This window comes from Phalacrocorax carbo, chromosome 19, assembly GCF_963921805.1.
Source record: "Phalacrocorax carbo chromosome 19, bPhaCar2.1, whole genome shotgun sequence".
NCBI lineage: Eukaryota > Metazoa > Chordata > Aves > Suliformes > Phalacrocoracidae > Phalacrocorax > Phalacrocorax carbo.
Genome location: NC_087531.1, coordinates 433,877 through 460,324, shown reverse-complemented (window position 1 = coordinate 460,324; position 26,448 = coordinate 433,877). Strand labels below are relative to the sequence as shown.

General features: G+C 58.4%; 2 protein-coding genes across 3 annotated transcripts; one reads left to right on the top strand and one right to left on the bottom strand.

Moving 5' to 3' along the window:
- Positions 1-239: 239 nt before the first annotated feature.
- On the bottom strand, positions 240-13,979 carry LOC104043314 (hippocampus abundant transcript 1 protein). Its single transcript, XM_064469701.1, has 12 exons — positions 13,723-13,979; positions 10,954-11,049; positions 9,640-9,702; positions 8,405-8,532; positions 7,935-8,049; positions 7,166-7,384; positions 6,686-6,799; positions 6,134-6,205; positions 5,597-5,709; positions 5,329-5,426; positions 4,580-4,746; positions 240-4,491 (listed from the first exon to the last, which is right to left on the bottom strand). The coding sequence occupies exons 1-12, from the start codon at positions 13,804-13,806 to the stop codon at positions 4,282-4,284; spliced, it is 1,479 nt and encodes a 492-aa protein (XP_064325771.1). The 5' UTR covers positions 13,807-13,979; the 3' UTR covers positions 240-4,281.
- Positions 13,980-19,112: 5,133 nt separating this feature from the next.
- On the top strand, positions 19,113-25,130 carry SHC2 (SHC adaptor protein 2). Of its 2 annotated transcripts, none has more exons than XM_064469697.1 (12): positions 19,113-19,693; positions 20,506-20,576; positions 20,940-21,000; positions 21,188-21,307; positions 21,432-21,485; positions 21,704-21,755; positions 21,927-22,053; positions 22,265-22,376; positions 22,459-22,525; positions 22,621-22,785; positions 23,267-23,568; positions 23,738-25,130. In XM_064469697.1, the coding sequence occupies exons 1-12, from the start codon at positions 19,181-19,183 to the stop codon at positions 23,864-23,866; spliced, it is 1,773 nt and encodes a 590-aa protein (XP_064325767.1). In that variant the 5' UTR covers positions 19,113-19,180; the 3' UTR covers positions 23,867-25,130. The 2 variants fall into 2 exon arrangements, with proteins under 2 accessions (XP_064325767.1, XP_064325766.1); XM_064469696.1 differs by having other exon boundaries at positions 19,114-19,693; positions 22,199-22,376.
- Positions 25,131-26,448: the final 1,318 nt, after the last annotated feature.

Sequence of the window (26,448 nt, the reverse complement as noted above, 5' to 3'; positions counted from 1 at the left end):
ATTGGTTCCAAGTACTTTTTGCTCTGGAATACTTTTGTTTTAAGGAATTGGTAGAAACAACACAACAACCTGTGCCCATTCGAGACACGAAGTCGGTTGCCAAGGCCCGATGCATAATCTCTCGTAACACCCTCTTCTGCACAATTTACAAGTGTCGAGACGGGCTGGGCAGAAGCCCGGGGCAGGCTCGGAAAGCTGGCTTGTAACACAGGCGGGGGAGAAGGACGAGGACAGAGACCTTCAATGCAACAGGAAAGCAGCAGTTTAATAAATAATCCATCGGAGGGAGAGATTAGCTAGTTCTAAACACAACCTGAACTGAAATAAATACATTTCATTGTTAGCTTAAAAGAGATACAGAAACGCACACAATAGTAAAACTTTCAGAGAGCAGAGGTACTGCCATCCTTCAGTGAACGTGGGCTTGCCACATGCCCACACTTTTTAAAGATAACCAAAGATGTTAGCAGCCATTCAAGTGCAGAGAAAAGAATAAAAAACAGCGAAGTAAAAAGTTACTATTTTGCAAAAGTAATGGCAAAAGAGAAAGCAATGGTTTAACACAGGTTTTTTGATGCGACATGATCAGTTTAAACTCACTTGAACTGCTGCCATTAACACTGGAGCTGCAGAAGAAGGGCAATTAAGCCAATTTTTGCCTTATGTGTGGGGCACTGCTGTTACCGACCTGAATTATAAGTCACTGCAGACAAATTCTGGGAATAGCGATGTTAAACAGCCAGGCTCAGGCACTACACAGCAGATCAAGGGGATTTTAAGAAACGGCTCTTTTAAAAAAGTTGCATTTTCATATAAAGTAACAAAAATTGGCAAAACTAGCTGAATGCTCCGTACAGATTTTCCAGTCTCCACGTGCGACGCTGCAGAATTACCAGCCCTTCAGAATGAGACATTCTTCATTCAGGTCTGGTAACTTCAGCTCTGTCACCGCTTGGCCCAAGTCCTCCTCTGTCACTTAAAGGCAGAACGGTGGGTGGGTCACATCCCTGCGCTGATGGGGAGGGGAGTTACCTGGGGCTGAGGCCCCCACCCAGCCAGGTGAAAGCAACTCCAAAACCCTGGAAAGGAATCCCTGCCTGCTGCCAGCACCGGGAACAAGCGACGCCCCTGGGGCAGGCGAGCAGCCCTGCCCCGGGGAGCCCCCGTTCCCAGAGCAGGTCCCCACGCCGCGGGCGCCCGGCCTCGGGGCTACACCGCGTCCCAGCACAGCGAGGGACCGAGGTACAAGTCACCTTAGCGCTGACAGCGCTCGCAGCGTACCCGCTGCCGGCGCGGCTGCCTGACGCTGTACCCCCGCAGCAGCCGAAGAAACCCCTGCCGCCGTGGAGCCTCTCAAACAGCCAGGCTGCAGCCCGCAGACGTGGCAGCAACCGGCGGCATCCCAGCCCCGAACTCGGGGGCTGAAGCAGTGACCGAAAGACTCCAGGCCCACTACTCACGAACCGGGGGACGCTGGCATCACTGGAAACTTGGGTATCGTGTCGTGACGGACGGGCACCGAGGAGGGAAGCCCACCCGGTTAGTTCTGCTGTCTGAAGGGAAGGAGAGGCTGAGACGCCGCAGGCAGCAGCAGTGCTGAGAGGGAATGGGACTAGAAACACATCGGTTTCAATAAACTATTCAATAAAGGAAAGGACTTTTAAAAATATATCTCTATATACTTTATATCATATAAATTATGCTCGTCTTTTTGTAGTGTTCCGCTCTACCCGTGAAGCTCTGAGTGCCTCAGTGTGAACGAGGTAACAATTTGGTGTTTCATTTCACTTCATTTGTGTGTGAGGGACAAACCTACTTCAGTTCATTTTAAATAAACGCATCGCCAGGTGTACCTGGTAAAGCTCCAGTCTAAAAAAAGGCGTTTTTGTGAGCAATACAGAGTTCACACTGATGCCTGGAAGTTTAAGTGACTGGAGTTCCTTCAGGACAGAATTTTGCTGTGCACGCACAGCACGGACCATCCCAGTAACATCTGGGAATCTGGAGGATCGCCACAATGAACGTGGGAAGACTGAAGTCACCGCAAGCCACTGAGACCTTCTGCTAGCTCTGTTCTGCAGTCCCGCAACTAGATCCGCAACCGCAAACCCTCAGTGTCCGGGGTGGCTGCCCTCTGCATGGACAATAATTTACTCTTAGAGTTCTGATTACAGGATCTGGGTACTGGGCTGGATTAATGCAAAACAAACTATGAATAATTTCACTTAAACGTCCACCTCCAGTAACTAACTGGTCCAGAAAATTGGCAAACAGACATTAAATTATTAGTTCAGTCCCATCTAGGCAGGCAGTGGTTCCAAGCTGTTAATATATTGACAGGTGCTTAAGAGACCTACACGAAATTGCAGCTCTCAGTCCGTACCAAAGCCAACATTAACCAGCCCTCAGGCCGACAGCCGCGCAGAAGAGGTCAGACACCGAACACACCGGGCGCTCGCGTCCCCTCGCGCCCCTGGAGCGGGGCGAGCTGTTCTGCCCCGGCAGAGCGGGGGGCGGACAGTGCTTTCCCTGCTTGTGCCGCCTGCGGGTCACGGACTGTGCTCCCCAGGGCCGACCAGTTGGTGTTCTCCATTAAACCCAGAGGCAAACGGCACTTGCAGCCACTGCTGCGCAGGCACAGCATCAGCCACGATTACCCAGCGGCAAAGACCCAAGACTTTAAGTGACAGCACTCCCCCCTTTTTGGCCTTTCTCCCCTAAGTCACCTATCCCAAACCTACAGAGAAGGGATCCCGGTCAGAGAACAACAGCTGTTGCACATACCCCACTCTGAGACAGGACTGTTTCTGGCCATTGTATCCTCAGTTCCCTTAACAACTAATTTCTTAAGTGTTCCCAGTTTGGTCTTTACTCCCCCAGTGATTGCTCAATGCCCTTAGTTTTATCTTACTCAAACGAGAACGATTGTTTCCTGCCCCCTGCAGTATCTCTATGTATCTATAAACAACCAAGCGTTCTGTATACATTTATCTTAGGTTGGTTCTTTCACAACACTCAAGTTCAAGTATCTCCTGCTCTTTCTAAACAGAGCTGAACCCTGCAGCAGAGGCTGCAGTTTCAATTTTCAACAAAAAAGCCTTGCTAGCAGGCTCAGAAATGCTACACGGACTCCAAACCTGTAAGTTCAAATCAATTGCAATCACCACCATCCAGATCTTTTGGACTGAGAAAAAGCAAGCTACAGTCATTATCTGTTTTTAATATCAGATGGCAAGAGCCCAGGGAAAAATTCACATGCTTTAAAAAAAGTGCTCAAGCAGCTATTTCTTTGACCTTTCTTTCAGAAAACCACGCTTCAAAGTGCTTAGCAGAGTTTAGTTGTTTCTCCAGCCTCTCAGAGAACTGTATTTTCTAAATGGCACTTACAGCTCCAGAAAAAGATTTCTAAAAAATCCTTCTACCTACTACCTGTGGAGGTAGCGACAGACCGATGCGACACCAGCGTAACAAAAAAAACCAAAAACCAAACAGAAATACAAGTGTTGTTGACCATCTAAGCATTTGTAATTTATATAGTTGCCCTTCTCTCGTCTGCCCGTTTTCCCTTGCATCAGCTGCAACTTTACTTCTTAATTTCTCTTACCTTCATCGGAACATTATGTCGGTAGATTTTGGGTTTTTTGGTCTAAGTTTCATTTGGGCCAGAACAGGCAAATTCATCAGAACCCCCAGCAGCAAGGATCTGCTCGCAGCTGACTGCGCTGTCTGTTCTGCAGGCGCCTTTCACGGGGTGTGCCACGGCGCAGGCCGCACGCACGGCGCGGGACGGCCGTCGAGGCTCTCCCCGGGCCAAGGTCAGGCAGCCCAGCTGTGACAGGGTCAGCGGCAAGCGCCGGATACGTAAGGGGATGGGGCATGTAACAGATGCCTTGTTTCATTCTGGCTGGCAACTCAGTTAGTTCACATTAGAACAAAGACAATGCTAGCTCCTTAATTTTTCACTGGCGAGTTGAATGTTTGGCAGGTCACACCATGAAGTTCAGTATTCACGTACAAGGGCAGGTTTGCTTTAAAGAACTATCCCTTCATGTGGAGCAGTTCAGTATTTCCCCTCTCCATCAGCACCAGATGATACAATTCAATTTTTGCACCAGCTGGGTATATTTGGCTTGAAGGGAAACCCTGTCCCTTCTCATTAGCTGTTAGTGGCACAGTCTGCTACCTCCTCTCTTCTCTCCCCCACCCTCTCTCCCCAAACTCCAACTGGCTAAGTCCGTCCTTGATCTGGAGTCGAGACGCAAGCCGGGTCCTCTCCCAACCTCATACGCTGCTGTCCTCGAGCAGAGGCTCCTTGCCATCCGATCCTCCGGCCTGCGGGCTGTGGGTGTGGGCCTGGGCTCCGTTACTGTGCTTCTTGTGGCTGCCTGATCTCAGTGCAAGGTTGTGTTCCGGAATGAACAAGGCCACCAGGAGCGACAGCAGGACAGAGCAAGCCCCAAACAGGAACGGAGGCCCTGGGATAATGCTGCTCTGTAGGGCGAAACACAGGAACGATTAATGGTCAAGTGCAGGGATGGAAGATGCCCAGCAAATGGGATGATAATGCTGAAGAGGTTACCTCGTCTGTCGGGTTGGCCATGTTGGGTTTGGAGGCCTTACCCAAAGTTTCCACCTCAGCCATTTCATTCAACTCCACATGGAAGAGATAGAAGACAAAGCCATAGAGCGCCGGCCCCAGGCCGTTACACAGACCCCGAATTCCAGTGATCATCCCCTGCACCACTCCTGGGGACAGAGCGAGGAAAGGAAGACAAGGTACTTCAGAAAGCTGTAAGCCTGTTCTGTTCAAGGATGCTCAGGTATTTAAAGACAGGATCAGACATTCAGATCAGCCATTCAGATCTGGATTGATATGCACTCTACAGATGAAGTGGCTAGCTGGTGATGAGCTTCGCTTAGTATCAGGTTTTACAAAAACCACTAATGCTGGACTTGCTACTTTCGAGAACAAGATGAGCGTGGCCACATCAAGCAACAATTTCCAACTGAACTGGAATTTAAGGCAGCCAAGTCTGAGGACTCGAGGTCAAATCATGACGCAGGCAAACGATTAAGCTGCAGTCTCCTCTCTACCTCAGACAGGCAACACTGAACAGCTATGGGCATAATTTAAGAGTTCCCTCCCAAAGCATCAGCTATGGTCGAAGGCAAGAGTGTCAATACTACCAAGAATAAAGTGACGCTCCACAGTTGGCACAGATGCCCCTGCCCACCCCTCCACCACCAACGCTGACAATCTGAACATGCGTCAGCTCAAGCCCCTGCTGGGATGAACTTGCCCATTAGACAAATCCCTGAGCGACTCACCCTGTTGGTCGGGGTCTGCATTCCTAGACACCATGGCACTGATGGCTGGGAAGGTGATGCTAGACATGGCAGCCACAGCTCCTGCCGCCCACATCATCCTCGGAGAGAAAGAGGCAGCAGTTAGGAGGCGGGCTCCCGAGGGCGGGCCGCAGGCTAGCACGGCCGCAGGGCAGCATCTCCCTCTGCCGGGGGACGGGGAGCCGCCGCAGAGCCGCCGCGGAGGGAGGAACCTGCCGACGCCAGGAGACAAACGTGGGCAAACTCTTACCAAGGCTGCGATCCAAAGCCGTACCAGGCAAGCTGCAGGATCTGGAAGCCCAGTCCCAAGAGGATGGTGTTTTTATTTCCTATTGAACGCATGAGAATTCCCAACACTACTGTCTGGAAAAAGAAAACCAAAAACCAGGTGCTTTCAAAGAAAGTGCAAAGGACGACAACACTGGAAGACAAGAGGACAGGAATCCGAGGGAACTCGTGCTGCCGTGAGACTGGCTATCACGCACATGCAATCCTCCAGTCCTGTAACGCTGCGTTAGGAACCAGCACATCCCTATCCACGGCAATCAGCACAATCTAGAGTTCCACCGAGCAACATGGGGCCACCCCGCGGTTTACCACAGTTAGTTTGTTACTCAACAAGCAACAGCTACGCTCAGAAGATAAGAAAGAGGGACCGCAGGTAGCCACGCATGGGTCCGATGATGTCTGTGTGGCCACAGGGACTCTGACAACTCACTGGCCCGGGTAATCAGAAATTTTGGACATTCTTATAACTGCGAGAGCCAAGACAGAAATTGCTTCTCACCTGAGCCAGTATAGAGAGAATTCCAACTACACCAATAAAGGCTGCCACAGTCTCTGAGGAAAAACCAATGACCTGTGAAAACACCAAAAAGGGACTTTTCAGGCAAGAGATTTGTACCATACAAGAAAAGCCACTCCACCGGTGTCACTAATGTTTACTGACATTGCTTATCAGGTACTTAAACATTAATCCACCGTACCTTCCACCACCTCCCTGCTGCCACGGGAATAAGATGGGAGATTTTCCTCTGGCTGAAGAAACAGCTTTAAATCACTGGGCTCACTTTAAATGCCTGAAAGTGGCGTGGATGGGATGGACAAGCAGACCACGGGCAAGAAGCCAAGCAAGGGTCCCGGCAATGCCTACAGAGGGGTCGCCAGGCTCCCGCATTTCTTAGGAAAGTTGAAGCGAGTCACTATTTCTTTTAGCTTCAACTTTACTAAGCTATTGGCCAAGATTAGCTTCCTCAGGACATGCAAGAAAGATAGCGAACCTAAGATGTAGGCTGGGACTTCCTGAGCTCAGAGCCTTCCCTCATCGCAAGAGACTGACCTGTCGCAGGTACAGGAAAAAGCTGGAGTACTGGCCGGCTTCAGGAAGGTAGGAGAGAAAGACGGTGATACAGATGAGCAGCACTGTAGAATCCTGACCCACTTTCCGCAAGGACTGTAGGGAAGGGGGGTGGGGAATGAAAAAAGTGTTTAAAAAAAGGGGAAAAAAAGAGTTAATATCATTAAATATTCTCCAGGTACAGAGACAGCAAAACCAAGTCCTTAAGTCACCATCTTAGATGTAAGAAGTGAACACGTGAAGGAAACCAGACCAGCATTTCAGAGGAAGATGCAAACACTGCCACAGCACACCAGACCAGGTGTACAATTGCATCAATGTACATCCTAGAATGAGGTGTAAGAACCCTTTCAGTTTTCTCAGATTTTTAGTCAAGTGCTTTCGTCCAGAATTGGTTTTTCCTCAGACAGCCAAAATAACGCTAATTCCAGCACGTGGAAAAACAACAGCAAGATTACTTACAGCAAAAGGGTCTGCTTGTTCCCAAGAGATTGGAGCTCCCCAGGAGACCGGGCGCATCTCTTCTGGCAGAGACTCTGGCACAGCCAGCAGGATGAAACCAATATCCAGCAAAGCAACACCTGAAGCTAGCACAACCACCAACGTGTCGCCGTAGGCTTGGGAAAGGTATGCACCAATTGCTGGGCTTGTGACCAGACTAGCAGCAAACGTGGCTGACACCTGGAAGGATAAAACATGAATACAGCCTCTTCCTTCTAGAGCCTATTTTCTCCTCCAGAGTAACCCAAGAGTACTAGCTTTGCCATCTTTGATGGAGGTAATCCAAGTGAACTGGGACTCCTGCAGACAGAAAGATGACGTGTTCTCTTGGCTTAGTTCTAGCAAAGGGAAATTAAAGCTATCCTAACAATTCATATATGATACTTTCAGTAACCCTACAGAAAGAGCCCGATCACAGGCTACTTGTATACATGCCAGCATCACAGCCTGCCCCCTTTCCTGGTGCAAAGATGTTCACAGACCAGCCTGCTTTAAATGCTCAGCAACAATACAGCTGGTATTAAGATCGCATAGAAATTAGGCCTCTCCCTCGGTGCTAAATCACAACAGAAGAAAGGGGAGACTGTATTATTAGTGAAGCGCATACCATCTTTTCACCGGCATCATCCTCAGGCTCGTCGATAATCTCCCACCCTAATTTCATACCTCTCCTGCCTGCAAAGCCCCAAATATTTCTTTCAACAGACAAGCCAGTCGTTCAGCTCCTTACCAAGCCGTACGCCGTGCTGCGTTCATGCTCCTGCGTGATATCGGCAACGTAGGCAAAAATCACAGAAAAGGTGACAGCAAAGACTCCAGACATGGAAATGACAGCAAAATACCACCTGGAACAGGCATTGCCAAAGGCAGAGTTAGAGAGCAACCACACGGTAGTCCACAGCTGCTGAATTAGAACCTCTCCCTTATTCTTCCTTCAGTCCACCCTACTTCATTGCACCAGAAAGCCCTCAGGAACACTGAGCTTGAGTCTGGGGGCCCACAGAGTTTTATCACTTCTTCTCCCCACACAGGAAGGAAACATTGACGTGCCCTAATAGTGACAACGCACTTGTCAGGAGAACAGGCACCAGGAGAGGAAAGACGGACTCTTCCTGACACTGAACCTTCAAATCCCACGTCATTCAGCCTCATGCTCATTCCTCTCCTCAGAGCCCCTCGTTATAACAAGAGTAAACTCACCATGGACTGATCTTCATAAGGGGAATTGGCGCACACGTGAAGAAGACAGTGAGGAGGAGGAAGGATTTCCTGCCCCAGACATCAGAGAGAGCACCAATCAGTGGGGCACTTAGAAAAGAAAGCAGACCCTAAGGAAGACAGACAGGACAACAGAGAGAAACCTCTCAGTCGAATTCCGATTGTCGATAGCAAGAGCTTTTGACAACATCATCTAAGGATAAAAATACGAGGAGACAAGCCATTCCTATTTTCTACAAGCAGGCAAAACACAACAGTTTGTTAAACTGCTCGCATTCTTTTAGGGAGAAAAAACCAAGTCCTCGACCAGCGAGGCACGGCTAACCACTCCGATTACTTCCCGTTCTCTGCAACTGCTCCGCCTGCAGCTGTGGACTTCCCAGGCAGGCCTGTGCAGCAGGGAGTTGCCCGGCGAGTACCTAAAAAGATGTTGGCACAGCTCCATCGCATTAACATCTGCTGCCGTTCTAGGGAAAGCTTTCTCTTTTAGATGGAGACAAGACAGACCCGATGAGATGCCAAGGCCATTAAGCACAAATAAAATTGCTCAATGCCTTTCAACGTCTTTCAAACCCAAGACAGGCAGGGAAGAGCCCTTAAGCGTATATGGGAGTGCCCAACTCACATTGAAGCAAACCTCTCTGGGGCCATTTTCTGGGATCCTCCTGCCAGAGACAGGGCCCAACAATCTGTTTTGCCACATTCCCGTCAGAACACGTGGCTACTGCCGGCTCCCTATAGTTGCCTCCAATTCTGCTCTGGGAATGCTGGTCTAGCCCGAACTCACTGCGCCCCCTTACCACGTCACAGCATACTCCCCACCTTCTGTCTGGGGAGAGCCCACTAAGGCCTGCTTAGTTTCAACTCCTACAGCTGTTAAGTTCGGATGTCATTGATTTTTTTTATTTTGTTACGCTCCAGAACACGGATACAGGGCTGATCTCACATGGATTAGAACGTTATAGCCCCAAACCCACGCTGACACGCAGCATGTTGTCAATACTGCTCAGTAAAATCAACTACACGAGCTACCCAATGTCTATGCTCTGTCAATGCTTCATTTTGGTTTAGGTTTGCCAGCAGGACCCCAAACTGAAATACGAAAATTTATCCGTCAAATGTTGGGTGACATTAGCAAACGACACAGGTTATAACGGCTTGCCTCTTCTGGCACTGATCGCAGATTCAAATGAAAGCCTGGAAGGAATATTCCTTACCTTGACTCCATGAATCAGGCCATTCATCAAGAATGTATGCTGAGGAAAAGTCTGGTGTAACACCTAGGAAAAAAAAACAAAACCAGAGCTAGCAGCTTTTGCAAAATTTCCATAAGCACCTGACAGCCAGACGCCTGGAAGGGCACAAAACAGGGAAAATGGGAAACACACTCCCAACGATGCCACTGCTGTACCTACGTGAGGAACCCTTCCTCCTCTCTCCCACAGGGGCAGCCACTTTCTTTAATACTTCCCAGGTCTATAAATTATTCCAACACGGCTGGGCAAGGCTAAGATAATAAAAACATGCCTTGCTCCACCCCTGCACCCCTGATTTCCCTCTGTTTTTGCTTCATGTGACCACATAACCTCTCTGTTATTCTCTCTCCCTTTTGTACTATCTATGTGCTCGATTTGCATTTTATACTACTAAGCTAATACTATATTTCTCAATGCCTTTGCATAAACAAAGACTCCTTTTGCATAGTTACCTAGATATCAGAGATCAGGTCAAAAATACGTATGGCACATTAGACTTCAACGTGAGCTGGCACACCACTGCTGGGAAATGAATTTAAAAAGCTGAGAATCCTTCCTGAAAGTGCCAGATCAGAAGTTTACAGCTCCTTAACTAAAGACAAGTATCTGAGATCAGATTTTAAGCTTCTTTAATAAAGCTGTGCCTCTGCGTTTAACTTGGTTGTGAAGTCGCTTCTGCTGCCTGTGTTAATCGTAACTCAGTCACGTCTGAATGAGCTACTGGTGGGCTCTCCTAGGACCACCCTGACTTGGTGTAGCAAGTAATTGCCAGGAAATTGTCTCTGCTTTGACACCCCATACAACGATGGTGGGAGTTAAAAAAACCCTCTTTTATCCCTGAATAAGTCAGTGTAGGGTAAAAAGTGTGGTCTTCAGGTAAAAAGTCAAAGCTTTGCTCAACTTTCTTTCATTAAGCTCCCAAGTGCATTTTTTTAATACCTAGGGAAAACGAAAGGCAATAAATGACACTGAACTACCAGTAAATTCTAGTAATTTCAGGTCAGGTCTTTCACTCCTGCTTTCTTGGGATCCTCCAAAAGCTTCTGAAAATCTAACTCATGCTTTGCATCAAGTTAAGCTACAATAATTAAGGGAAGAATCGCCCAACTCTATAAAAAAAACTTCTGTAGCTCCACCTTTTTCATGTACAAACCATCACACCTTGGTTTCGACTTCCTATACTCCAAAGGCCTATGGCAGGATCTTTACCCTCGCCAACCCAAGGCAACCTCTAGTCTACAAGAGCCAGTATTATTCCCAGGGAGAGTTACTCACCGTCAGCATCGGCGTGGTCAGCAGCCCCCAGGCAAAGAACTCCAGGAAAATAACCACCACGGCGTGGTACACGCTGGGCTCTCCGATCCCCTGGCGCTGCAAAACAGAGCTCCGTAAGTAAAAAAAAAAAACAAAACAAAACACATATTCTGATGTGCAATAGATTTGAGATGTGTGGCTGGACGCTGAAACGTCGGCTCTGACCTAAGCCGTTCCCGAGGTGATCCAGTGCTGTCTAGCGCAGGCGAGCTCACGCTGCAGCATCTCCCCACCCAGGGTCTACCAACACGAGCCTCTCCCACAAAGCTGATTGTTCTCACTTTTTTTCTCCAAGAGCTAATATCTTTGATACCACTATGGTTTCTTTAAAGATGACCAAGTGTATCAGCCTTTCAATCCTTGCCTTAAGGACTTGGAAATGAAACACCTCAATTCTCTGCATATTTTGACAGCAGTACGTGCAACACCCCAGAAGAGACTCTGGGAGTTTGGGAAAGCAGTTTTGCTCTTCGGCACCAACTCCATCTACCCAGCATGGTGGGAAAGGCACAGTCCTCAGATCAGCTGTTAAAAACCCCCATACTCAACGCCTTGCTTATATTTCTTTCCTTAAAGATTTCTCATGGTGCTTCCAGGGCAGCATTTGTTCTGTCTCTTTTCCAAGCGCCAAATCTCAGCTGCCAGGCCAGGAGGTTTTCTCCTGCCACGCAGGACGCGCTTGCAAAGTCACAAGCTCACAAGGAAAACAAATCGCAAGGAACAGGAGGAAAGCACACAAGTTTCAGTTGAATTACATCAGGGAACTGCACGGGCCAAATGTTTAGTAGCACAACGTGCTTTTCCACAGGAACACATTTCTTGTATCAGCAAACCACATGATCTGCACTCACCAAGAAGTGTAGTCTAGCCCTGATACATTATTAATAAAACCACCTGAAATGTCTGCAATCCCAGCAATTTAGACAGCTTCCAGCAGCCTGAAGAGTACCCAGAAGTTAAAAAAACTTCTATCAGCTGCACAAATCTCACATCCAAAGGGATATTGGATTTGGTATGGGAAACCTCAAATGCACAGGCACTTCTTCTAGGAGAAGAGGATGGACTTTGTATTAATTTCCTCGCAGCTGACTAGCAGTTCTGTACCGTGCTCTTGAGATAGAAATCATTTAACAGACCAGATGAAAGATGTACCTGTATCCTGCCTCCAGCATTCACTACCGACAGATTCTCAGGGGCAGGAATTCAAGAAAGTTGGCATGTGAAGAGCAATCTTTTACCCAGTCACATCCTCCCAGGTTTTGACAGAATAATACTGCGTTTCAGATAACTAATGCAGCTGTAAGTTATCTGAAACAGGAGCGAAGGCAGCGAGAGACGTAATTCTGCTGAAACACTGTTTATGTTCACAGACTCTATTAAAACTGTCTCCCGCAGAGAGGCTAAGTCTGCTTAAAAAACAAATCAACAGCATCAACACGAGAGGCACCCTACCTGAGGGGGACACGGTCATTAAAAGAAGTCAGTTTTATTGAGCACAAATGAGATAATGTTTTACAGCAGAGGGAGAAGCCCCAAGGCAGCACGAAGGCAGTCATTAAGAGTACAGCTACCATTACCCAGCTTGCTCCACCAGCCTAAGAGCCTCTCTCAGAAGAGAGCAGTCCTCTCCCTTTCATCATCCCCCTTTATACCCTCTCAAGCAGTTAAACGTTTCTACCACATGACTGCAACAAAATTAACAGTTAATCTCTCTTTATGGAGTAGGTCCAGATCTAACCTGTTCTCAGCTTAACGTCACTCCTTCCAGTTATCAACCATCTTATTGTGTTAGACTCTTTAAACAATTCAGGATATCTAATCTCCTTTGGAGGACGCGGTCACCGCACGGAACCACTGCTCTAGAGGATGCACGGCTGCTACCGCAAAATATAAAGGTGCTACAGAAAAAAAGTAAAAATATGCAGAAAGACCCTGGGAGCCTGTAGGACAGGCCAGTGCCCCGTGACCAGAGCTACTTTCTCCCTAGAGAGCAAGCCCAGAGGGAAAGAGCTCACAACCATCTTAGGCTCAGGTGTGCCCACTTCCAAGCTGCCTTTGTCCAGGCGCGACCTGTCGCCGGCGCTACCTGGAGCCTCTCACCGCGCTCTCCTCCTCCCGCAGCAAAGAACTCCCTCAAAAGAGGGAAATATTTTGCACAAATTTCGAGGTAGTCTGTCATCCTCAAAGCAAACGTTAAATGCCGGTGTCGGCATCCCGTGACCAGTAAATTCCTGCCCCTGGTGAGACCGGGAAACTGGTCAAGAAGCCTGTCTGAGGGCGGCAGCCTCACACCCCTGAACCGGGGCCGGGCTCTTGCACGCCTCGGGGAGCCCCGGGGCAGCGGCCCTGGCAGCGGGCGCTGGAGCCCCCGGCGTGCCGCGGAGCTGAGAGCGGCGGCGCCCGCGGCCGGGCCCCCGGGAGGGGCCAGCAGCCCACCGAGCGGCACCGCCGCCGGGGCGAGACCCACCCCGCCGCGCCCCGGCACCGCCCGGGGCTGCCGCAGGCCCCCGCGCCGCCCTCAGCATCGCCCGCCCCTGGACCCCGCGCCGGCTGCCGCCCCCCGCCCGCTCCTGGCCCCGCAGGCCCCGCGGCCCCCGCTGCGGCCCCCGGCCCTCCCTCGGCGCCGCTCAGCCCCCGGCCCCGCGCCTCACGCTCCCGCGGGCCCCACGGGCCCCCGCCGGCCCTCGGCCCCCCCCCGGCCCCCCGGAACCCCCGGCCCTCCGCGCTCACGCCAGCCCCGTCCCGGATAACGATCTTCTTGGCCAGCAGGACGCTGCGGTTGAGCCGCTTCTTCTTCTTCTTCTCGCCGGTCATGGCGCCGCCGGGCCGCTGCCGCTCGCCGGCCTCCGCGGCTGCCCCATCCTCCCTGCGGCGGGCCGCGCCGCGCCGAGCCCGGGCCCGGACCCGGACCCGGACCCGCAGCGGGCGGGGGAGCGCCGGGCCCGGGGCTGCCGGGCGCGGGGGCGGCGCCGCGGGGCGAGGGCGGGGGGCGGCGGGGGGCGGCGGGGGGCGGCCCGCCCGCAGGACACGCCCCGCCACGCCCCTGTCGCCCGGACGACGGCGCTGACGGGCGCTTCCGGCCCTCGGCTCCCTCGCGTCCCATTGGCTGTCCCGCCTCTCCCCTGGCAGCCGAGATGGTCTCTGATTGGCTCGAGGGGAGAGGGCGTGGGCGTCCGGCCTCTTCCGCCGGGTTGGGAGGGCGGTGCCGCTGACGTCACGGCACCGGCCGAGGGCGGCGCAAGGCACGACGGGACGCGGTGGGCGGGGCTGCTCCCCGCCATGGCCGCCGCGGCGGAGCGCGGGGCATGCTGGGACGCGCCGGTCCTACCCCGGGCGTGGCCGCTTCACGCCGCCTCCACCCCGGGGTGGTGGCGCCGGCAGCGGCCCGGGAACGCCGCGGGGAGGCCGGCGGGCAGCGGGGCGGCCGGTGCCCCGTCCCCACATTACCGAGCCTTGGCCCGGCCCGGGGCAGCGCCGCGCAGGCGGGCTGGCACCGAGGGCTGCGGGGGAGCGGGGCGTTCCTGCCCCGCCCTGGGGGTGCTGGGTCACCCGGAGGCCCCACAGCCGCCCTGCTCGGCCGGTTCCGGCCCTGCCTCCGCCGAGGGTCCCCCGGCACCGGGGACGGAGGGCGCGGGGCGCCCGAGGGGCTCCTGGTCGCCGCCTGCGGTTTCCCGAAGGAAATGGAATTTTCCCGTAGGCACTAGCAGCGCCCGGGCGAGCCGGGCAGAGCAGCGCGGCGGCCGCAGGAGGGACGCGTTCGTTCTACGGCTGCGGCCTTGGAGAGAGCCGAGAGTGGCGGGAGGGAACATCCCGCCGCAGGAGGCACCGGAGGCTGCGTGGTAGAGCCTGCAGTCGAGGACAACTAACGGGGCTGGCGACAGGGACTAACACTGAGCGTTCTTTAGGTGACCTATCCTCATGGTAATACTAAAAATCACACCCCTAGGCCAGAGAAGGCCCCCACTCAAATAGGCCCCTCGCTCTCGGAGCACACGTCGTAAAGGGAGCTGTACCCCTACGATGAAGTGAGAAAGAAACTACCCAAATATGAGCTGAGGGGTGTGAGTATTACCTGTGACTGACGCCTTGAACTGTACAATACCCTGTAGCTTCTCCGTGCGGGGCGCAGCTTTCTGGAGCGGCCACCTAGTGCCCATCTTTGCGTAAAAATTAATTGAATAAAATACCTCGGCCCTGGGTGTAGTTTGGCGTTTTGCACACCAGGCGAACGAGCCCACTTTTTGGGAGAACACCCGAGCCCCAGCTGGCCGTGGTGCGGGGGGCAGGCGGCTGCGGGGGCTGCTCTGGGCCCGGGCAGGGGCCCTGCTGCCTGCCTGGAACAGCTCCATCGGCAGTAACAGGTTACCTCGGTGCGTCTGCGCTTCTCCTGCTCGGTGTCGGCACGGGGTCCATGTCCTGCAGCACCGGCGGTGAATCCTTCAGCCGCCGGGGCTGGTCCAGAGGCAGCGGACGCTCCTGGCTGCCCAGCTAAAACATGTCACCACTGCCCACCCCCACTTTCCTCCCCAAAGTTTCCTTCTTGCTAGAACCTGACTGAGCCCTCCTCTTGCCTGCCTTTAAAAGGCTTGATGCTTCATCAGGTTTCCACAATGAATCCACAATCAAACCGAGCTTGTGTCCAGCCCCTGCTTCCCCTGTGCCCTCCCACCCTCTGCCTCAGGACAGAGGTGCCACCTCTCTCCCCAACTCCCCATAGGGCTTATTTTTGCCAGGCTTGCAGTTGGTGCAGGCGCTCTGGCGATGGACGGTGAAGGCCAGGCCCGCTCTGCCGCTGGCTCTCCTGGCCACAGCGCTGGAGTCCCTGCAGGCACCTCCTGCCTGGAGCCAGGCTGGGGGCAGGAGGGTTGAACAGGGACCCTGCACCACCGCAGCCCCGCTCAGTGCCAGGCTGCTGGCTTTGCCCTCTCAGTGCCAGCGTCTTGGCTGGCTTCAGTCGGGGTGGTTATAGAGTGCCTTCCTGGGAGAGTCCCAGCCCTTTCCCTGAGCCTGGCGCCAAGGGGACATGGGGAGGGGGCAGCTGGTCCCGGGGCTGGAGGGGCTCAGCGCCACGGGGGGCTGTGGTGTGGCTGCTGGTGCTGCAGCAGGAGAGCAGCGCCTGCCTCGGCACGGCTGGGAAGTCGCTCACCTGCTTGGCTGTGGGCACACACGTTCTCCTCCCCTAATTAATCCTTCATGGATTGGAGAGCACTTGATGTTGATTCCCCTAATACAGTGCCAGAGGTGTAAAGAGATTAATTAGGCACAGTTTAGAAAAGTTATGCAAATCGGGTGCCTCTGGGGAGTGGCAGGGCAGCAACCAGCCCTGCTTGTCCCCCCTCGAGTTGGCTGCCCCAGTAGCCTCGCCTGGTCTGCGCTCTGTGGGGCTCCTGACCAGCCTGCACGTGTGGTGGTGACCGGGAGAGCCTGGAGGGATCTTGTGGCGAGGCAGGACACTGCCCTGCAGAGCGGTGGGGTGACAAGGTGCTGCGGGGCTCCCCCAGCCTACGGAGCACCTGAGGCTGTCATCCAGCCTTTATTCAGAGAGGCTTTCCTTTAAGTAATGATTAAAAGCAGCCAGGGTAAATCCCTTGAGATGAAGCTAATTCTCCAGAGCCTAAGACCGGCTGCAAATTCGATGAAAATAATCCCCTGGCCACCAGGGACTTGTGCAGGACAGGAGAGCAGCTCCGCCTCCCCAGGGCAGCAGGCTGCTGCGGTGGGTGTGGGGCCAGCGGGGGCTGCTGTTCCATGCCCGGCGTTGCTCCCATCCCCACGCCACAGGGTGCCTGGTCCCGTCCTCATGCCGCAGGGTGCCGTGGACCCCAGAGCACTCTGCACATGGCATAGGGTAAAATGACCGTGACCTCCATGGGGACCCAGTGCCTTGCATGGGGGTGAGGCCCAGCCTCTGGGAATGTGCACCCAGAGCTGCCCACACTGGGCAGGGATCCGAGTCCCCACCAAGCCCTGCTGGAGCTGCCTCGAGGGCACGGAGGAGCCCAACCCGTTCCAGTCCACTGCAGCGGTTTGAAAACAAAACCAAGGAGGGTGGAGAGAGGAGAGAGCAGAGAAGCGGTTCCTAATATGGCAACAGCACATGTAATTCTATTACCTTGATTTATTGATCGCACTTAGAGCAATTACTGGCTTTCACCCCATCACCTGCCAGGGAGCAGGAGACAGCAAGGAGAAGGCAAGACAAAGGCGGCCCAGGGCATGGCTGGCCTCAGGGGAGGCTCGGGTTTTGTTTGTGCCGAGCATTGCCTCTGCAGGCAGGGGAGCGGGGTGGTTTCCAGCCGGTCAAGGAGGCTCCTCGGGCAGCTGGAGCCAAGCATGTCTGCTCTGCAGAGCCCATGATGCCAGCACCGCGGGGACAGAGCTCGGGTGTTATGATGACTTTGGCGATGGAGGGGATGGAGGGCTGGGGTGGGACGGGGAAAGGCGAGGGTCCCCAGGGCATCAGCATGGCAGAGTAGCTGCGGGTCCTGCTCTGGGCCAGGGAGTGGGTTTCAGCTGTGGGGTCCCCTCACCCTGCGGCCCCTTGCACCTCTGTACCCAGCCAGCCTGGAGCCAGGGTGGGACGGGGGGTCAGCATCCACGGCAAAGCACTGGAAACACCAGGGAAGAGGGTGAGTTCAGAAGCAAGCAGCAGCTCCAGGCTTGGTCCTCGGCTCTGCCAGGGCTGTGCTGGGCGGCTGGTGTGAGTCATGCTGGAGCATCACCCCACCGACTCACATGGACAGGGCTTGCACGCTCTGCCTGAGCTTGGCTCCTGCCGCTCCGGGCACCGGCAGAAAACCCCAACAGGAGCCCCTGGCTCCGTCTGTACGGGCCCAGCGCCCATCTCACGCTGGGGGGACATGCATGGCTTGGCCACTCTCCAAGCCCTGCGGGGAGTGGGATGTTGTGGGTTGGTGCCAGGCTCGGACAGGAGGTCTGAGTCCTTTGAACTGCTGGAAAAAAGCAGCAGCCCCAGGGCTGGAGGAAGGGCGAGCTGCTTGGCTGAGGTCAGAAAGTGCCTTTAAGTTTGGTTTGGTTTTTTTCTTCCCCTGCTTGCTGCAGATACTGGCAGAGAAGCAAGAAAATGATTGTGCTTTTTATTGCCTGAGCCCTACAGACAGATATAAACAAGCGGGAGCCAGACCTGGCTTTGGAGGCAGATGAAATCAGAGCGAACGAGACCACTGGGCTGGGAAGCACAGAAACAGGGCAGCCCTGTGGTGCGGCCAAGCCTGGCAATGGCTCCCACACCCCTGCCTCCCCGCCAGCCCCGGGCCCCCTGCAATGGCTTCTCGGTGATGAAGATGGGGAAAGAGCAGAAAATGTCCCCATTGGGAGCGAGGGCAGCAGCCAGGGGTTGCTGGTCCCTTCCAGAAGCTGCCTGCTCGCCACTCCAGCTAATTGCAAAATCGGAGCGGTGAACAGCCCCGCATCAGCCTTACGGCTCCCGGGGGAATGCAGTAGTCCCCCCTCCCCCGCTCCACTGCCCCCCCCCCGCCCGTTAACCCTGCAGCGCCCGCGGCAAAGCTGGGAGCCCGCAGGGCCGGTGGGAGCCCGGGGGGCGCGGCTCAGCCGTGGGCTGCAGGCAGTGGGTTTGCACCAGGGCACCGGGCAGAATGGCTCCGTCCTCGCAGGCTGTGTTTGCGGGGGCACACAGATGTGGGGGGGCAGCCCAGGTGTGGGGGCGGCCGATCCGTGCCCCGAGGTCTGTCAGCCGGCGCAGGCAGCCCGGACTGTGCCCAGCGGGGGAGGGCGAGCAGCCGGGAGCTGCCGGGAGGGAGGGGGATGCTGGGGTGGGGGGGGTGAGAGGCGGCCTGAGGATGCTGGGGGGGGGCCGGGCAGCCGGGAGGTGCTGGGGGAACGGAGGAGGGTGAGAGGCGATCTGAGGATGCTGGGGGGGGGGCGGGTTGCGGCGGCGGCGGCAACCAGGAGGTGCCGGGGGGGGGGCGGGGGATGCTGGGGGGGTGAGAGGCGGCCGGGGTGAGAGGCGGCCGGGGGATGCTGGGGGTGGGGTGGGACGGGGGGGGCGGGGGATGCGCTGGCGGCCGGGGGGGGGCCGGGGCGGGCGGCGGAGCGCTCGCACCATGACATCAGCGCGGCGCGGCCCCGGGGGAGCGGGCGGGGGGCGGGAGCCGGCGCGGCGGCGGCGGAGCGGCGGAGCGGAGCGGAGCGGAGCGCGGCCCCGGGCATGCTCCCGGAGCCCAAGTATGACCGCTTCCGCGACGAGCCGCTGACCGCCCCCATGCCGTCGCCGGCCCCCGGCGCCCCCGGGCCGTGCCCCGCGGCGGGCGAGGAGCCCGAGCCCGGCACCACCTTCTGCGCGCTGCTGCCGCGGATGCCGCAGTGGAAGTTCCCCGGCCCCGGCGGCTTCCTCGGCCGCGGCCCCGCCGGCGCCGGCCGGGAGCTCTCCGCGCAGACACGGGCGGGCGGCGCCGCGGCCGCGGGGGCCCCCTCGGGGCTGGCCGCCGTGCTGGGCGCCTGCGAGCCGCTCTGCGCCGCGCCCTGCTCGGGGCCGGCCGGCGGGCGGCCGCGGGGGCCGGCGGCGGCGGCGGCGGCGGCGGGGCGGGCGGCGCGGGCGGAGGCGGCCCGGCCGGGCGGGGAGGAGTGGAGCCGCAAGGGCAGCTTCATCCGCAAGCCGGCGCAGGGCTGGCTGCACCCCGACGAGCGGGTGCTGGGGCCCGGCGTCTCCTACATCGTCCGGGTAAGTCCCGCCGCAGCCGGAGCCGGAGCCGGAGCCCGACGCGCCCCGGCGCGGGAGGGCGCGGAGCCCCCGCAGCCCCCGGCCCCGCGAGCGTCCGGGGCAGCCGGCAGCCAGGGAGCCCCGTCGCCGCCGGGCCGGGGCTCGGCGGGTCTGCCCGCTCCTCCCGACGGCTGCGGGCAGGGTCCCCGGGCCGGGTCCCGTCTCCCCCGCCCCCCGGCTGCCCCAGAGCTGGGTCTGCCGCCGAGGGCCACGGCCGCGTCCCCAGGCTCCCGTGGGACCTGCCCTGGCACGGGCGTCGCGGGAGCGCGCGGTGCCGAGCGGTGCCGTGACGGCGGCCGCGGGGATGTGGCGGGGATCCGTCCCGGAGGGTGTCGTGGGCAGCCACCGCCGGTGCGCGCAGCCTGCCGCCCCTCTGCCCCATCGCCGGCCCCCCGGCCCCGTTACGCTGCCCGCAAGGCCTGGCACGTCCAGGGAGGGACGGCGCGGCCTCCCGAACCGCCGGGGCGGGGGGGTTCTGTGCCGGGGCACCAGCCCCAGGGCCCAGCCGCAGCCGGCCCCTGCGAGGGCGGCGCAAGCCATAGAACGCAGATGAGTTTGTCGGGTCTCAGTGCGGGGTCTGGGCATGTGATGGGGCATTTTGGGGTGGAGGGGGAAGGGGTGCCGTGTGTTGGGGTGAGAGCCCTGGAGCTGGCATTGGAGGGGCCCTTCTCACTGACACCCGGCGACTCCCCTCCTCTCCTCCCCATCCCCTGCCCTGGGCTGGCAGCGGTGGTCGGAGGAGGCTGCTCTGACCGTGTCATGTCCCCCTGCAGTACATGGGGTGCATCGAGGTGTTGCGCTCCATGAGGTCCCTCGACTTCAACACCCGGACACAGGTCACCAGGTACGGCCCCGTGGTCCTACTCTCCTGCTGCCACCTGGAGCCCCCAAAGTCCCTGGGTGCTCCCCCTCCCCGGGGTCCTGCGGAGAGGGGGGGACATGGAGCCAGGGTTTGGGGGGGCCCCTGCCCCACAGGATCCATCCCGCACACGGGGACATGGACGAAGGGCACTGCTGCGGATCAATGGGCGGAAAGAGCAGAAGGGAGGTGGCTCCAGCCGGGATGATGTACCGTGGGGTGACGCCGCAGCGCCTGGGGCTGCAGGGGCTGATGCCCCCAGACCCCGTGGAGCTGTGGGCAAGGAGGTGGCTGGGAAGGGGCCAGGAGTCTGCAGCAGTAACCCAGCCAGGGGGCCATGGCTTGCAGGGAAGCCATCAACAGACTGTACGAGGCGGTGCCGGGCGTGAAGGGCATCTGGAAGAAGAAGGTGAGCTTCCACCCAGCCTGTCCCTCTCTGGGGTCAACCGGGGCTGTGGGACAGGGCATTGGGGGTGCCTGCCCAGTTCATGGGGCAGAGCCTTGGGTTTCTTGGGGCACCCTTCTGTGCCTCCTTCACCCCAGGAAACCTAGTCCTGGGGGGCTGCTTTGCCCCCATGCTCCTCTCCCCCTGTCAGGCTCCCAACAAAGCCCTCTTCTCCATCCTGGGCAAGAGCAACCTCCGCTTTGCTGGCATGAGTATCGCTGTCAACATCTCCGTTGATGGGCTGAACCTCATGATCCCCACTACACGCCAGGTGAGAGCCATCCCTGGGGACGCAGCCCCACCACCCGCCATCTCCCAGCCCTCTGCCTCCTGCCACAAACTGGGGGAGCTGGTGGCCCCTGCACTAACCCCCCAGGGCTGTGTCCCCCCTGCAGATCATCGCCAACCACCACATGCAGTCCATCTCCTTTGCCTCCGGTGGGGACACGGTGAGGCATGCATGCCCCAGCCGTCCCCCGGCTGGGGTCCCTCGGGGGCAGTGGGGATGGGGGCTGCCTGTCCTATGGCTGAGCTGAAGGGTGGGGCAGCCTGGTCTTGGGGCAGGACTTGGGGCTGGGGCTGAGCCTGTCCCCTTGCCCCAGTGGCCCCAGCCCTGCTCCCTGCACGGCAGTGGGACACAGGCCCTGAGCAACCCCTCTGCCCCCAGGACACCACGGATTATGTCGCCTATGTCGCCAAGGACCCCATCAACCAGAGAGGTGATGCTGGCACCTGTGCCGGGAGCTCTGCACAGGAGGAGGGATGCCCTGGGGGCTGAAGGCTGGAGGAGGGGACCCTTTGTGGGGGGCACGAGGGGAGGATCAGGGTGGTCCCAGAGGGGTGATGAGAGCATGGGGGAAATGCTTGAGCCATCGACCGTCTGTCTGCAGCCTGCCACATCCTGGAGTGCTGCGAGGGGCTGGCGCAGAGCGTCATCAGCACGGTGGGACAGGCCTTTGAGCTGCGCTTCAAGCAGTACCTGCACAGCCCCCCCAAGGTGGTGGCACCCCCAGACAGGTAGGGGGACGGGGAGACCTGCCTCAGCCCTGCACCCTCTGTCCCATGCACGTCCCCTGGGTGGGGGTTGCTCTGGGAGCCCCGATACCTGCCCTGGGGCGCTGAGGCAGGGAGGGTGTCCCCAGCTCACCCATCCATGCTGCAGGGCGCTGGGTGCAGAGGAGTCGGCCTGGGGGGAGGATGAGGTGGCTGAGCACGATTACTACAACAGCATCCCAGGGAAGGAGCCGCCCCCAGGGGGGCTGATCGACTCCCGGCTCCAGCATGGCACGATCCTGGGTCACATCCGCACTCAGCCCTCCAGCTCTGGTGTTCCCAGCCAGGTGAGCCCTTGGGGACACTGCTGGCCCTGCCGTGGGGTCCCAGGCTGGTCCCCCCGACACCCCTGCTGTCTCCTCTCCCCAGGGCGGGTTTGCAGCCAGGCGAGAACAGAGCAGCCAGTTGGGGCCGCCCTGGGACTTGGAGAGCCAGGGTGGGTACCTCCGCGGGGGGGACCCCAGGGACGGTGAGCGGGGGTCCCCGCAGCTCTGCCCGGCCTGGGCTGGCAGTGATGCCTGGTCCTCGCAGGCCAGCCCTGCGATGGGTACCTGCAGGCAGACGGCCACCCCCTGGGGCCACAGGACTACGAGGAGCACATGTACGTGAACACGCAGAGCCTGGACGCCTGGGAGCCGGAGGCAGCGGCTCACGGGGTGCTGGAGGAGAGCCCCAAAAAGGACCTCTTTGATATGAGTAAGCCACCAGGCTGGGGGTCTGGTACAGGACCTGCTGCGGAGGGGCCGAGCCATGCCGGTGGGCTGCCCAGCCACGTGCCGCAGCCCCGGTGGTGCCCACGCTGGCTGAGCCCAGAGCAGCACTGCGCTGAGAGCTGGTGGCAGTGAGCTGGCGCCCCGTCCTCGCCCACCCTTGCCAGGGCAGCAGGGCCATGCTCGGGGCAGGGCTGTGGGTGGGCACGCCATCTGCCTGCCCTGCCTGGTCCCATGGAGGGGGCAGCTGTACCAGTGCAGAGGGGCACCATCCCCTCCTTGTCTGGGCACAGGCGCAGTGTCCTGCCCGGGGTGGCTGTGGTGCAGCAGGGTCTGGCCTGAAGGTGGGTCCAGCTGTAACCCGCCAGGTCCTGCTGCCACTGCTCAGCATGTCCCTGTCCCCGCCGTGCCCCAGCTGCACTTTGTGCCCTGGCAGGGTGACGCCCCACACTCCCTGCCTCCCACAGGGCCCTTCGAGGATGCCCTGAAGCTCCATGAGTGCATTGCTGGGGGCAGCACCAGCCTCCCCATCGAGGACCAGTGGCCGAGCCCCCCCACGCGGAAAGCCCCCATCGCCCCCACGGAGGAGCAGCTCAGGCGGGAGCCATGGTACCATGGGAAGATGAGCCGGCGGGATGCTGAGAGGCTCCTGCAGATGGACGGGGACTTCCTGGTGCGGGACAGCCTCACCAACCCGGGGCAGTACGTGCTGACCGGCATGCACAGCGGGCAGCCCAAGCACCTGCTGCTGGTGGATCCCGAGGGCGTGGTAAGGGCAGGGCACGGGGTGAGCGATGGGGGACGGGGGTAAGGGCAGGGTGGGAGGGACACTGGGGGAGAAGTCCATGGGGATGGGGGGGTACTGGGGGGTTTCACAGGAATGCTGGGTGGGAGGCATCTCTCCTGGGTTCAGGTCTGCTGTGCTTCCTGGCCCCCAGGTGAGGACCAAGGATGTGCTGTTTGAGAGCATCAGCCACCTCATCAGCCACCACCGGCAGAACGAGCAGCCCATCGTGGCTGCAGAGAGCGAGCTGCACCTCCGCCAGGTTGTCCGGAGGAAGCAGTGATGCCAGGGGGTACGTGAGCCCCCAACTGCTCCCCTGGCACTGGACTCACCCCAGCCCCAGGGCAAGCCAGAGCCCCTCCACTCTCCCCTCCTCTGATTGTGCCTGGCCTCTGGGGTAGGCAAAGCCCCCTTCACCCCCAGGGTTGGGCTCCTGATCCCCCTCCTCAGCGGGGTTTTGCAGTCACTGACCCCAAAGGACCCCCCCACTCTGCTGCCTCTCTTCCGTCATCTGCATAGGGCCCCTTGCCCAGCTGGACACAAAGACTTTTATTCCACATGCAGAGATGAAACTGCGAAGGTGGGAGCTGGTGGCTGGTCTCACTGAGCGAGTAGGGGCCCGAAGCCAGCCTGAGCAGTGCTGCCCACTCCTGCCCAGGCTGTGCCCAGCTCACCGCAGAGAGGGAGGGGGCGTGGGTGGGCATTGCGGTGGGGCTGCCCTGTCCCCCTCCTGCCCCAAAGCCCTGCCTGCACAGGGCTGGTTGAGCTGCTGGTACCACTGGCCCCTGTTGCCCAGAACTGCGGCCCCCCGCACCGGCTACGTCCCAGCACATGGAATTGGTCTCTGGATGATGATGGAGCAAACAGTGTCGGGGCTGGCGCCAGGAGCCTTGTCCCAGGGCTCCGTAGGTGGGATGGGGCGAGCAGGCTTGGTGTGCACGTGCATGTGTGCGTGCGCATATCCGTGTGTGTGTGCGTGCGTAGGTATGTGAGGGGCAGCCAGGGGACCAGCCCCCTGCACACTGAGCTGTGCCTCTCGCCCAGCGCTGCTGCTCAGGACCCAGCTCCCTGCCTCGGTCCCTCTCTCTGGAACAATGTTCAGGGGGTGCCCCCACCCATGGGGTGCCCCATCAGTGGGGGCTGTAGCCCCCGGCTTGGCTCTGCCTGTGGGGCTGACTCAAGTGTCTCTTTGAGGCCGGCGCTGCTGGAATATCCCTGTCGCTCCCACCTTTCCAGCTGGATTCTCCCCAGCAGTGGCTGCCATGTGAGGCTCCCAGCGGTCCCTAGCCCCTACAGCCCTCCCCAGGCCGGGGCCAGGACGAAGCTGTGGTGGGAAAGATGCAGGGCGGGGGGAGCTACCGGCACTGGCTCACGAGGCTGGGGCTGCTGGGAAGAGAGGTGTCCCACAGCCCCCGAGGACCCCCCCGGCCGGCTCGGGGCTTTGGCAGGTTTTTACAGCATACACAGCCCCTTCTCCAGCGTGTCTGGCGCTCGGTGCGGGTTTGTGGTTTGGAATACATTTCTAATTAAACGTGGAAATGAGCGAAGCGCCCTGGTTGTTCGTGCCACCCCTGGGCATGGTGCTGGGACAGGGCTGCCGCTGCCAGCTGCTGTGCCTGCGGGCTCAATGGGGCCAGGGGTGCAGGCGGTGCAGGGATGGCATCTCCATCACCACCAGCTCCTGGCTGGTCTCACTTAGGTCTGTCCCTGACCCCCCCCCAGGTGCCGCTGTACCCCTTCTGCATGTGGATCACCCCCAGTCGCCCCAGCTCCGGAGGGGGCTGCAGCATCCAGGGCTTGGCCCCAGGCTGCTGGTCCTGCACGGCATCTCCTCCCTGCGCACAGCATCTCCGCACCCTGCCTGCCCCACTGCTCGCAGGCTCACATCCCACCTCCGCCCTGGGGCAGGATGTGGCCGCTCGCCTCGGAGCCTCCTGGCAAGGCCTGGTCTGGGCACCGAGCAGCCCGGAGCAGCCCGGAGCCAAGCTGCTGTTCATCCCCATTAACGAACCTGGCGGCTGGTGGAGCGAGAGCCCCTCGGTGGGCCTTGCCCGTGGCTCCCGCCTGTGCAGCGTGGCCAACAGGTAGAAAAGACACTTTGCTGGAATCGGCGGAGTCGAGGGAAGGCTGCCCCAGTGCTGCGGGAGCCGGGCAGTGGGAGGCTTTCTAAGCCGGCGGCGTGGCTGGGCTGTGAAGCGTGGGGCAGCAGCCTCCTGGCGGGTCCGGCACCAGCCCCCGGCACTGGCGGGCTCTGGGGTCCTGCCAGTCCCCTCGGCTCACCCGGCCCCAGGCGGGCTCTGGGGTCCTGCCAGTCCCCTCGGCTCACCCGGCCCCAGGCGGGTGCTGGTGGCCCGCCCGGCTCTGCCCCGCATGCCCGGTGCTGCCGCCGGCACCCACCTCGGGGAGCAGGGTCACCCTGGCACCTCTGCCCCTCGCTGGGGATGGCACCTCCCGGGGCAGGGCTGCCAGGTGCCGGCTGAGTCAAAGAATAAAATAAGCCCCTAAATAAAGCCCAGTAATGAATGTGTAATTTTCCATTGATAGTTGAATACCTACAGGGATGCGGTGCTTCCGTCTCAGCTGCTATTTTTTGTCATGTAGTAATGCATCTGCAAAGATAATTGCACTGTTCCCCCAATAGCTGAGGCAGGAAAAGGCTGCAAGAGCCTGGGCTTACTTCTTTTGCCACTAGAGAATGAGCCCACACCTTTCATCGGCTGCTGCTGGCTCTACCCTGGCCCCTCAGCCCCCTGATGCTGCCGTGAGGTGCCCGAAGGGCTGGTGGCATGTTTATTTTACTGGTTTAACTGCTTTGTTTGAGGCTGGTGTGTGGTGCTGATGGCCATGGGCACAGGGGGCTCTGCT

Bases quoted from the DNA above. Each gene is read 5' to 3' on its own strand.
- LOC104043314 (XM_064469701.1), bottom strand. From the start codon at position 13,806: ATGACCGGCGAGAAGAAGAAGAAGAAGCGGCTCAACCGCAGCGTCCTG. The intron at 8,533-9,639 runs GTAAGGAATATT...TGTCTTCCTTAG, and splicing joins GCCTGATTCATGGAGTCAAG to GGTCTGCTTTCTTTTCTAAG. The intron at 8,050-8,404 runs GTGAGTTTACTC...TGCCTGTTCCAG, and splicing joins CTTATGAAGATCAGTCCATG to GTGGTATTTTGCTGTCATTT.
- SHC2 (XM_064469696.1), top strand. From the start codon at position 19,181: ATGCTCCCGGAGCCCAAGTATGACCGCTTCCGCGACGAGCCGCTGACC. The intron at 21,756-21,926 runs GTGATGCTGGCA...GTCTGTCTGCAG, and splicing joins GGACCCCATCAACCAGAGAG to CCTGCCACATCCTGGAGTGC. The intron at 22,526-22,620 runs GTGGGTACCTCC...TGGTCCTCGCAG, and splicing joins CTGGGACTTGGAGAGCCAGG to GCCAGCCCTGCGATGGGTAC.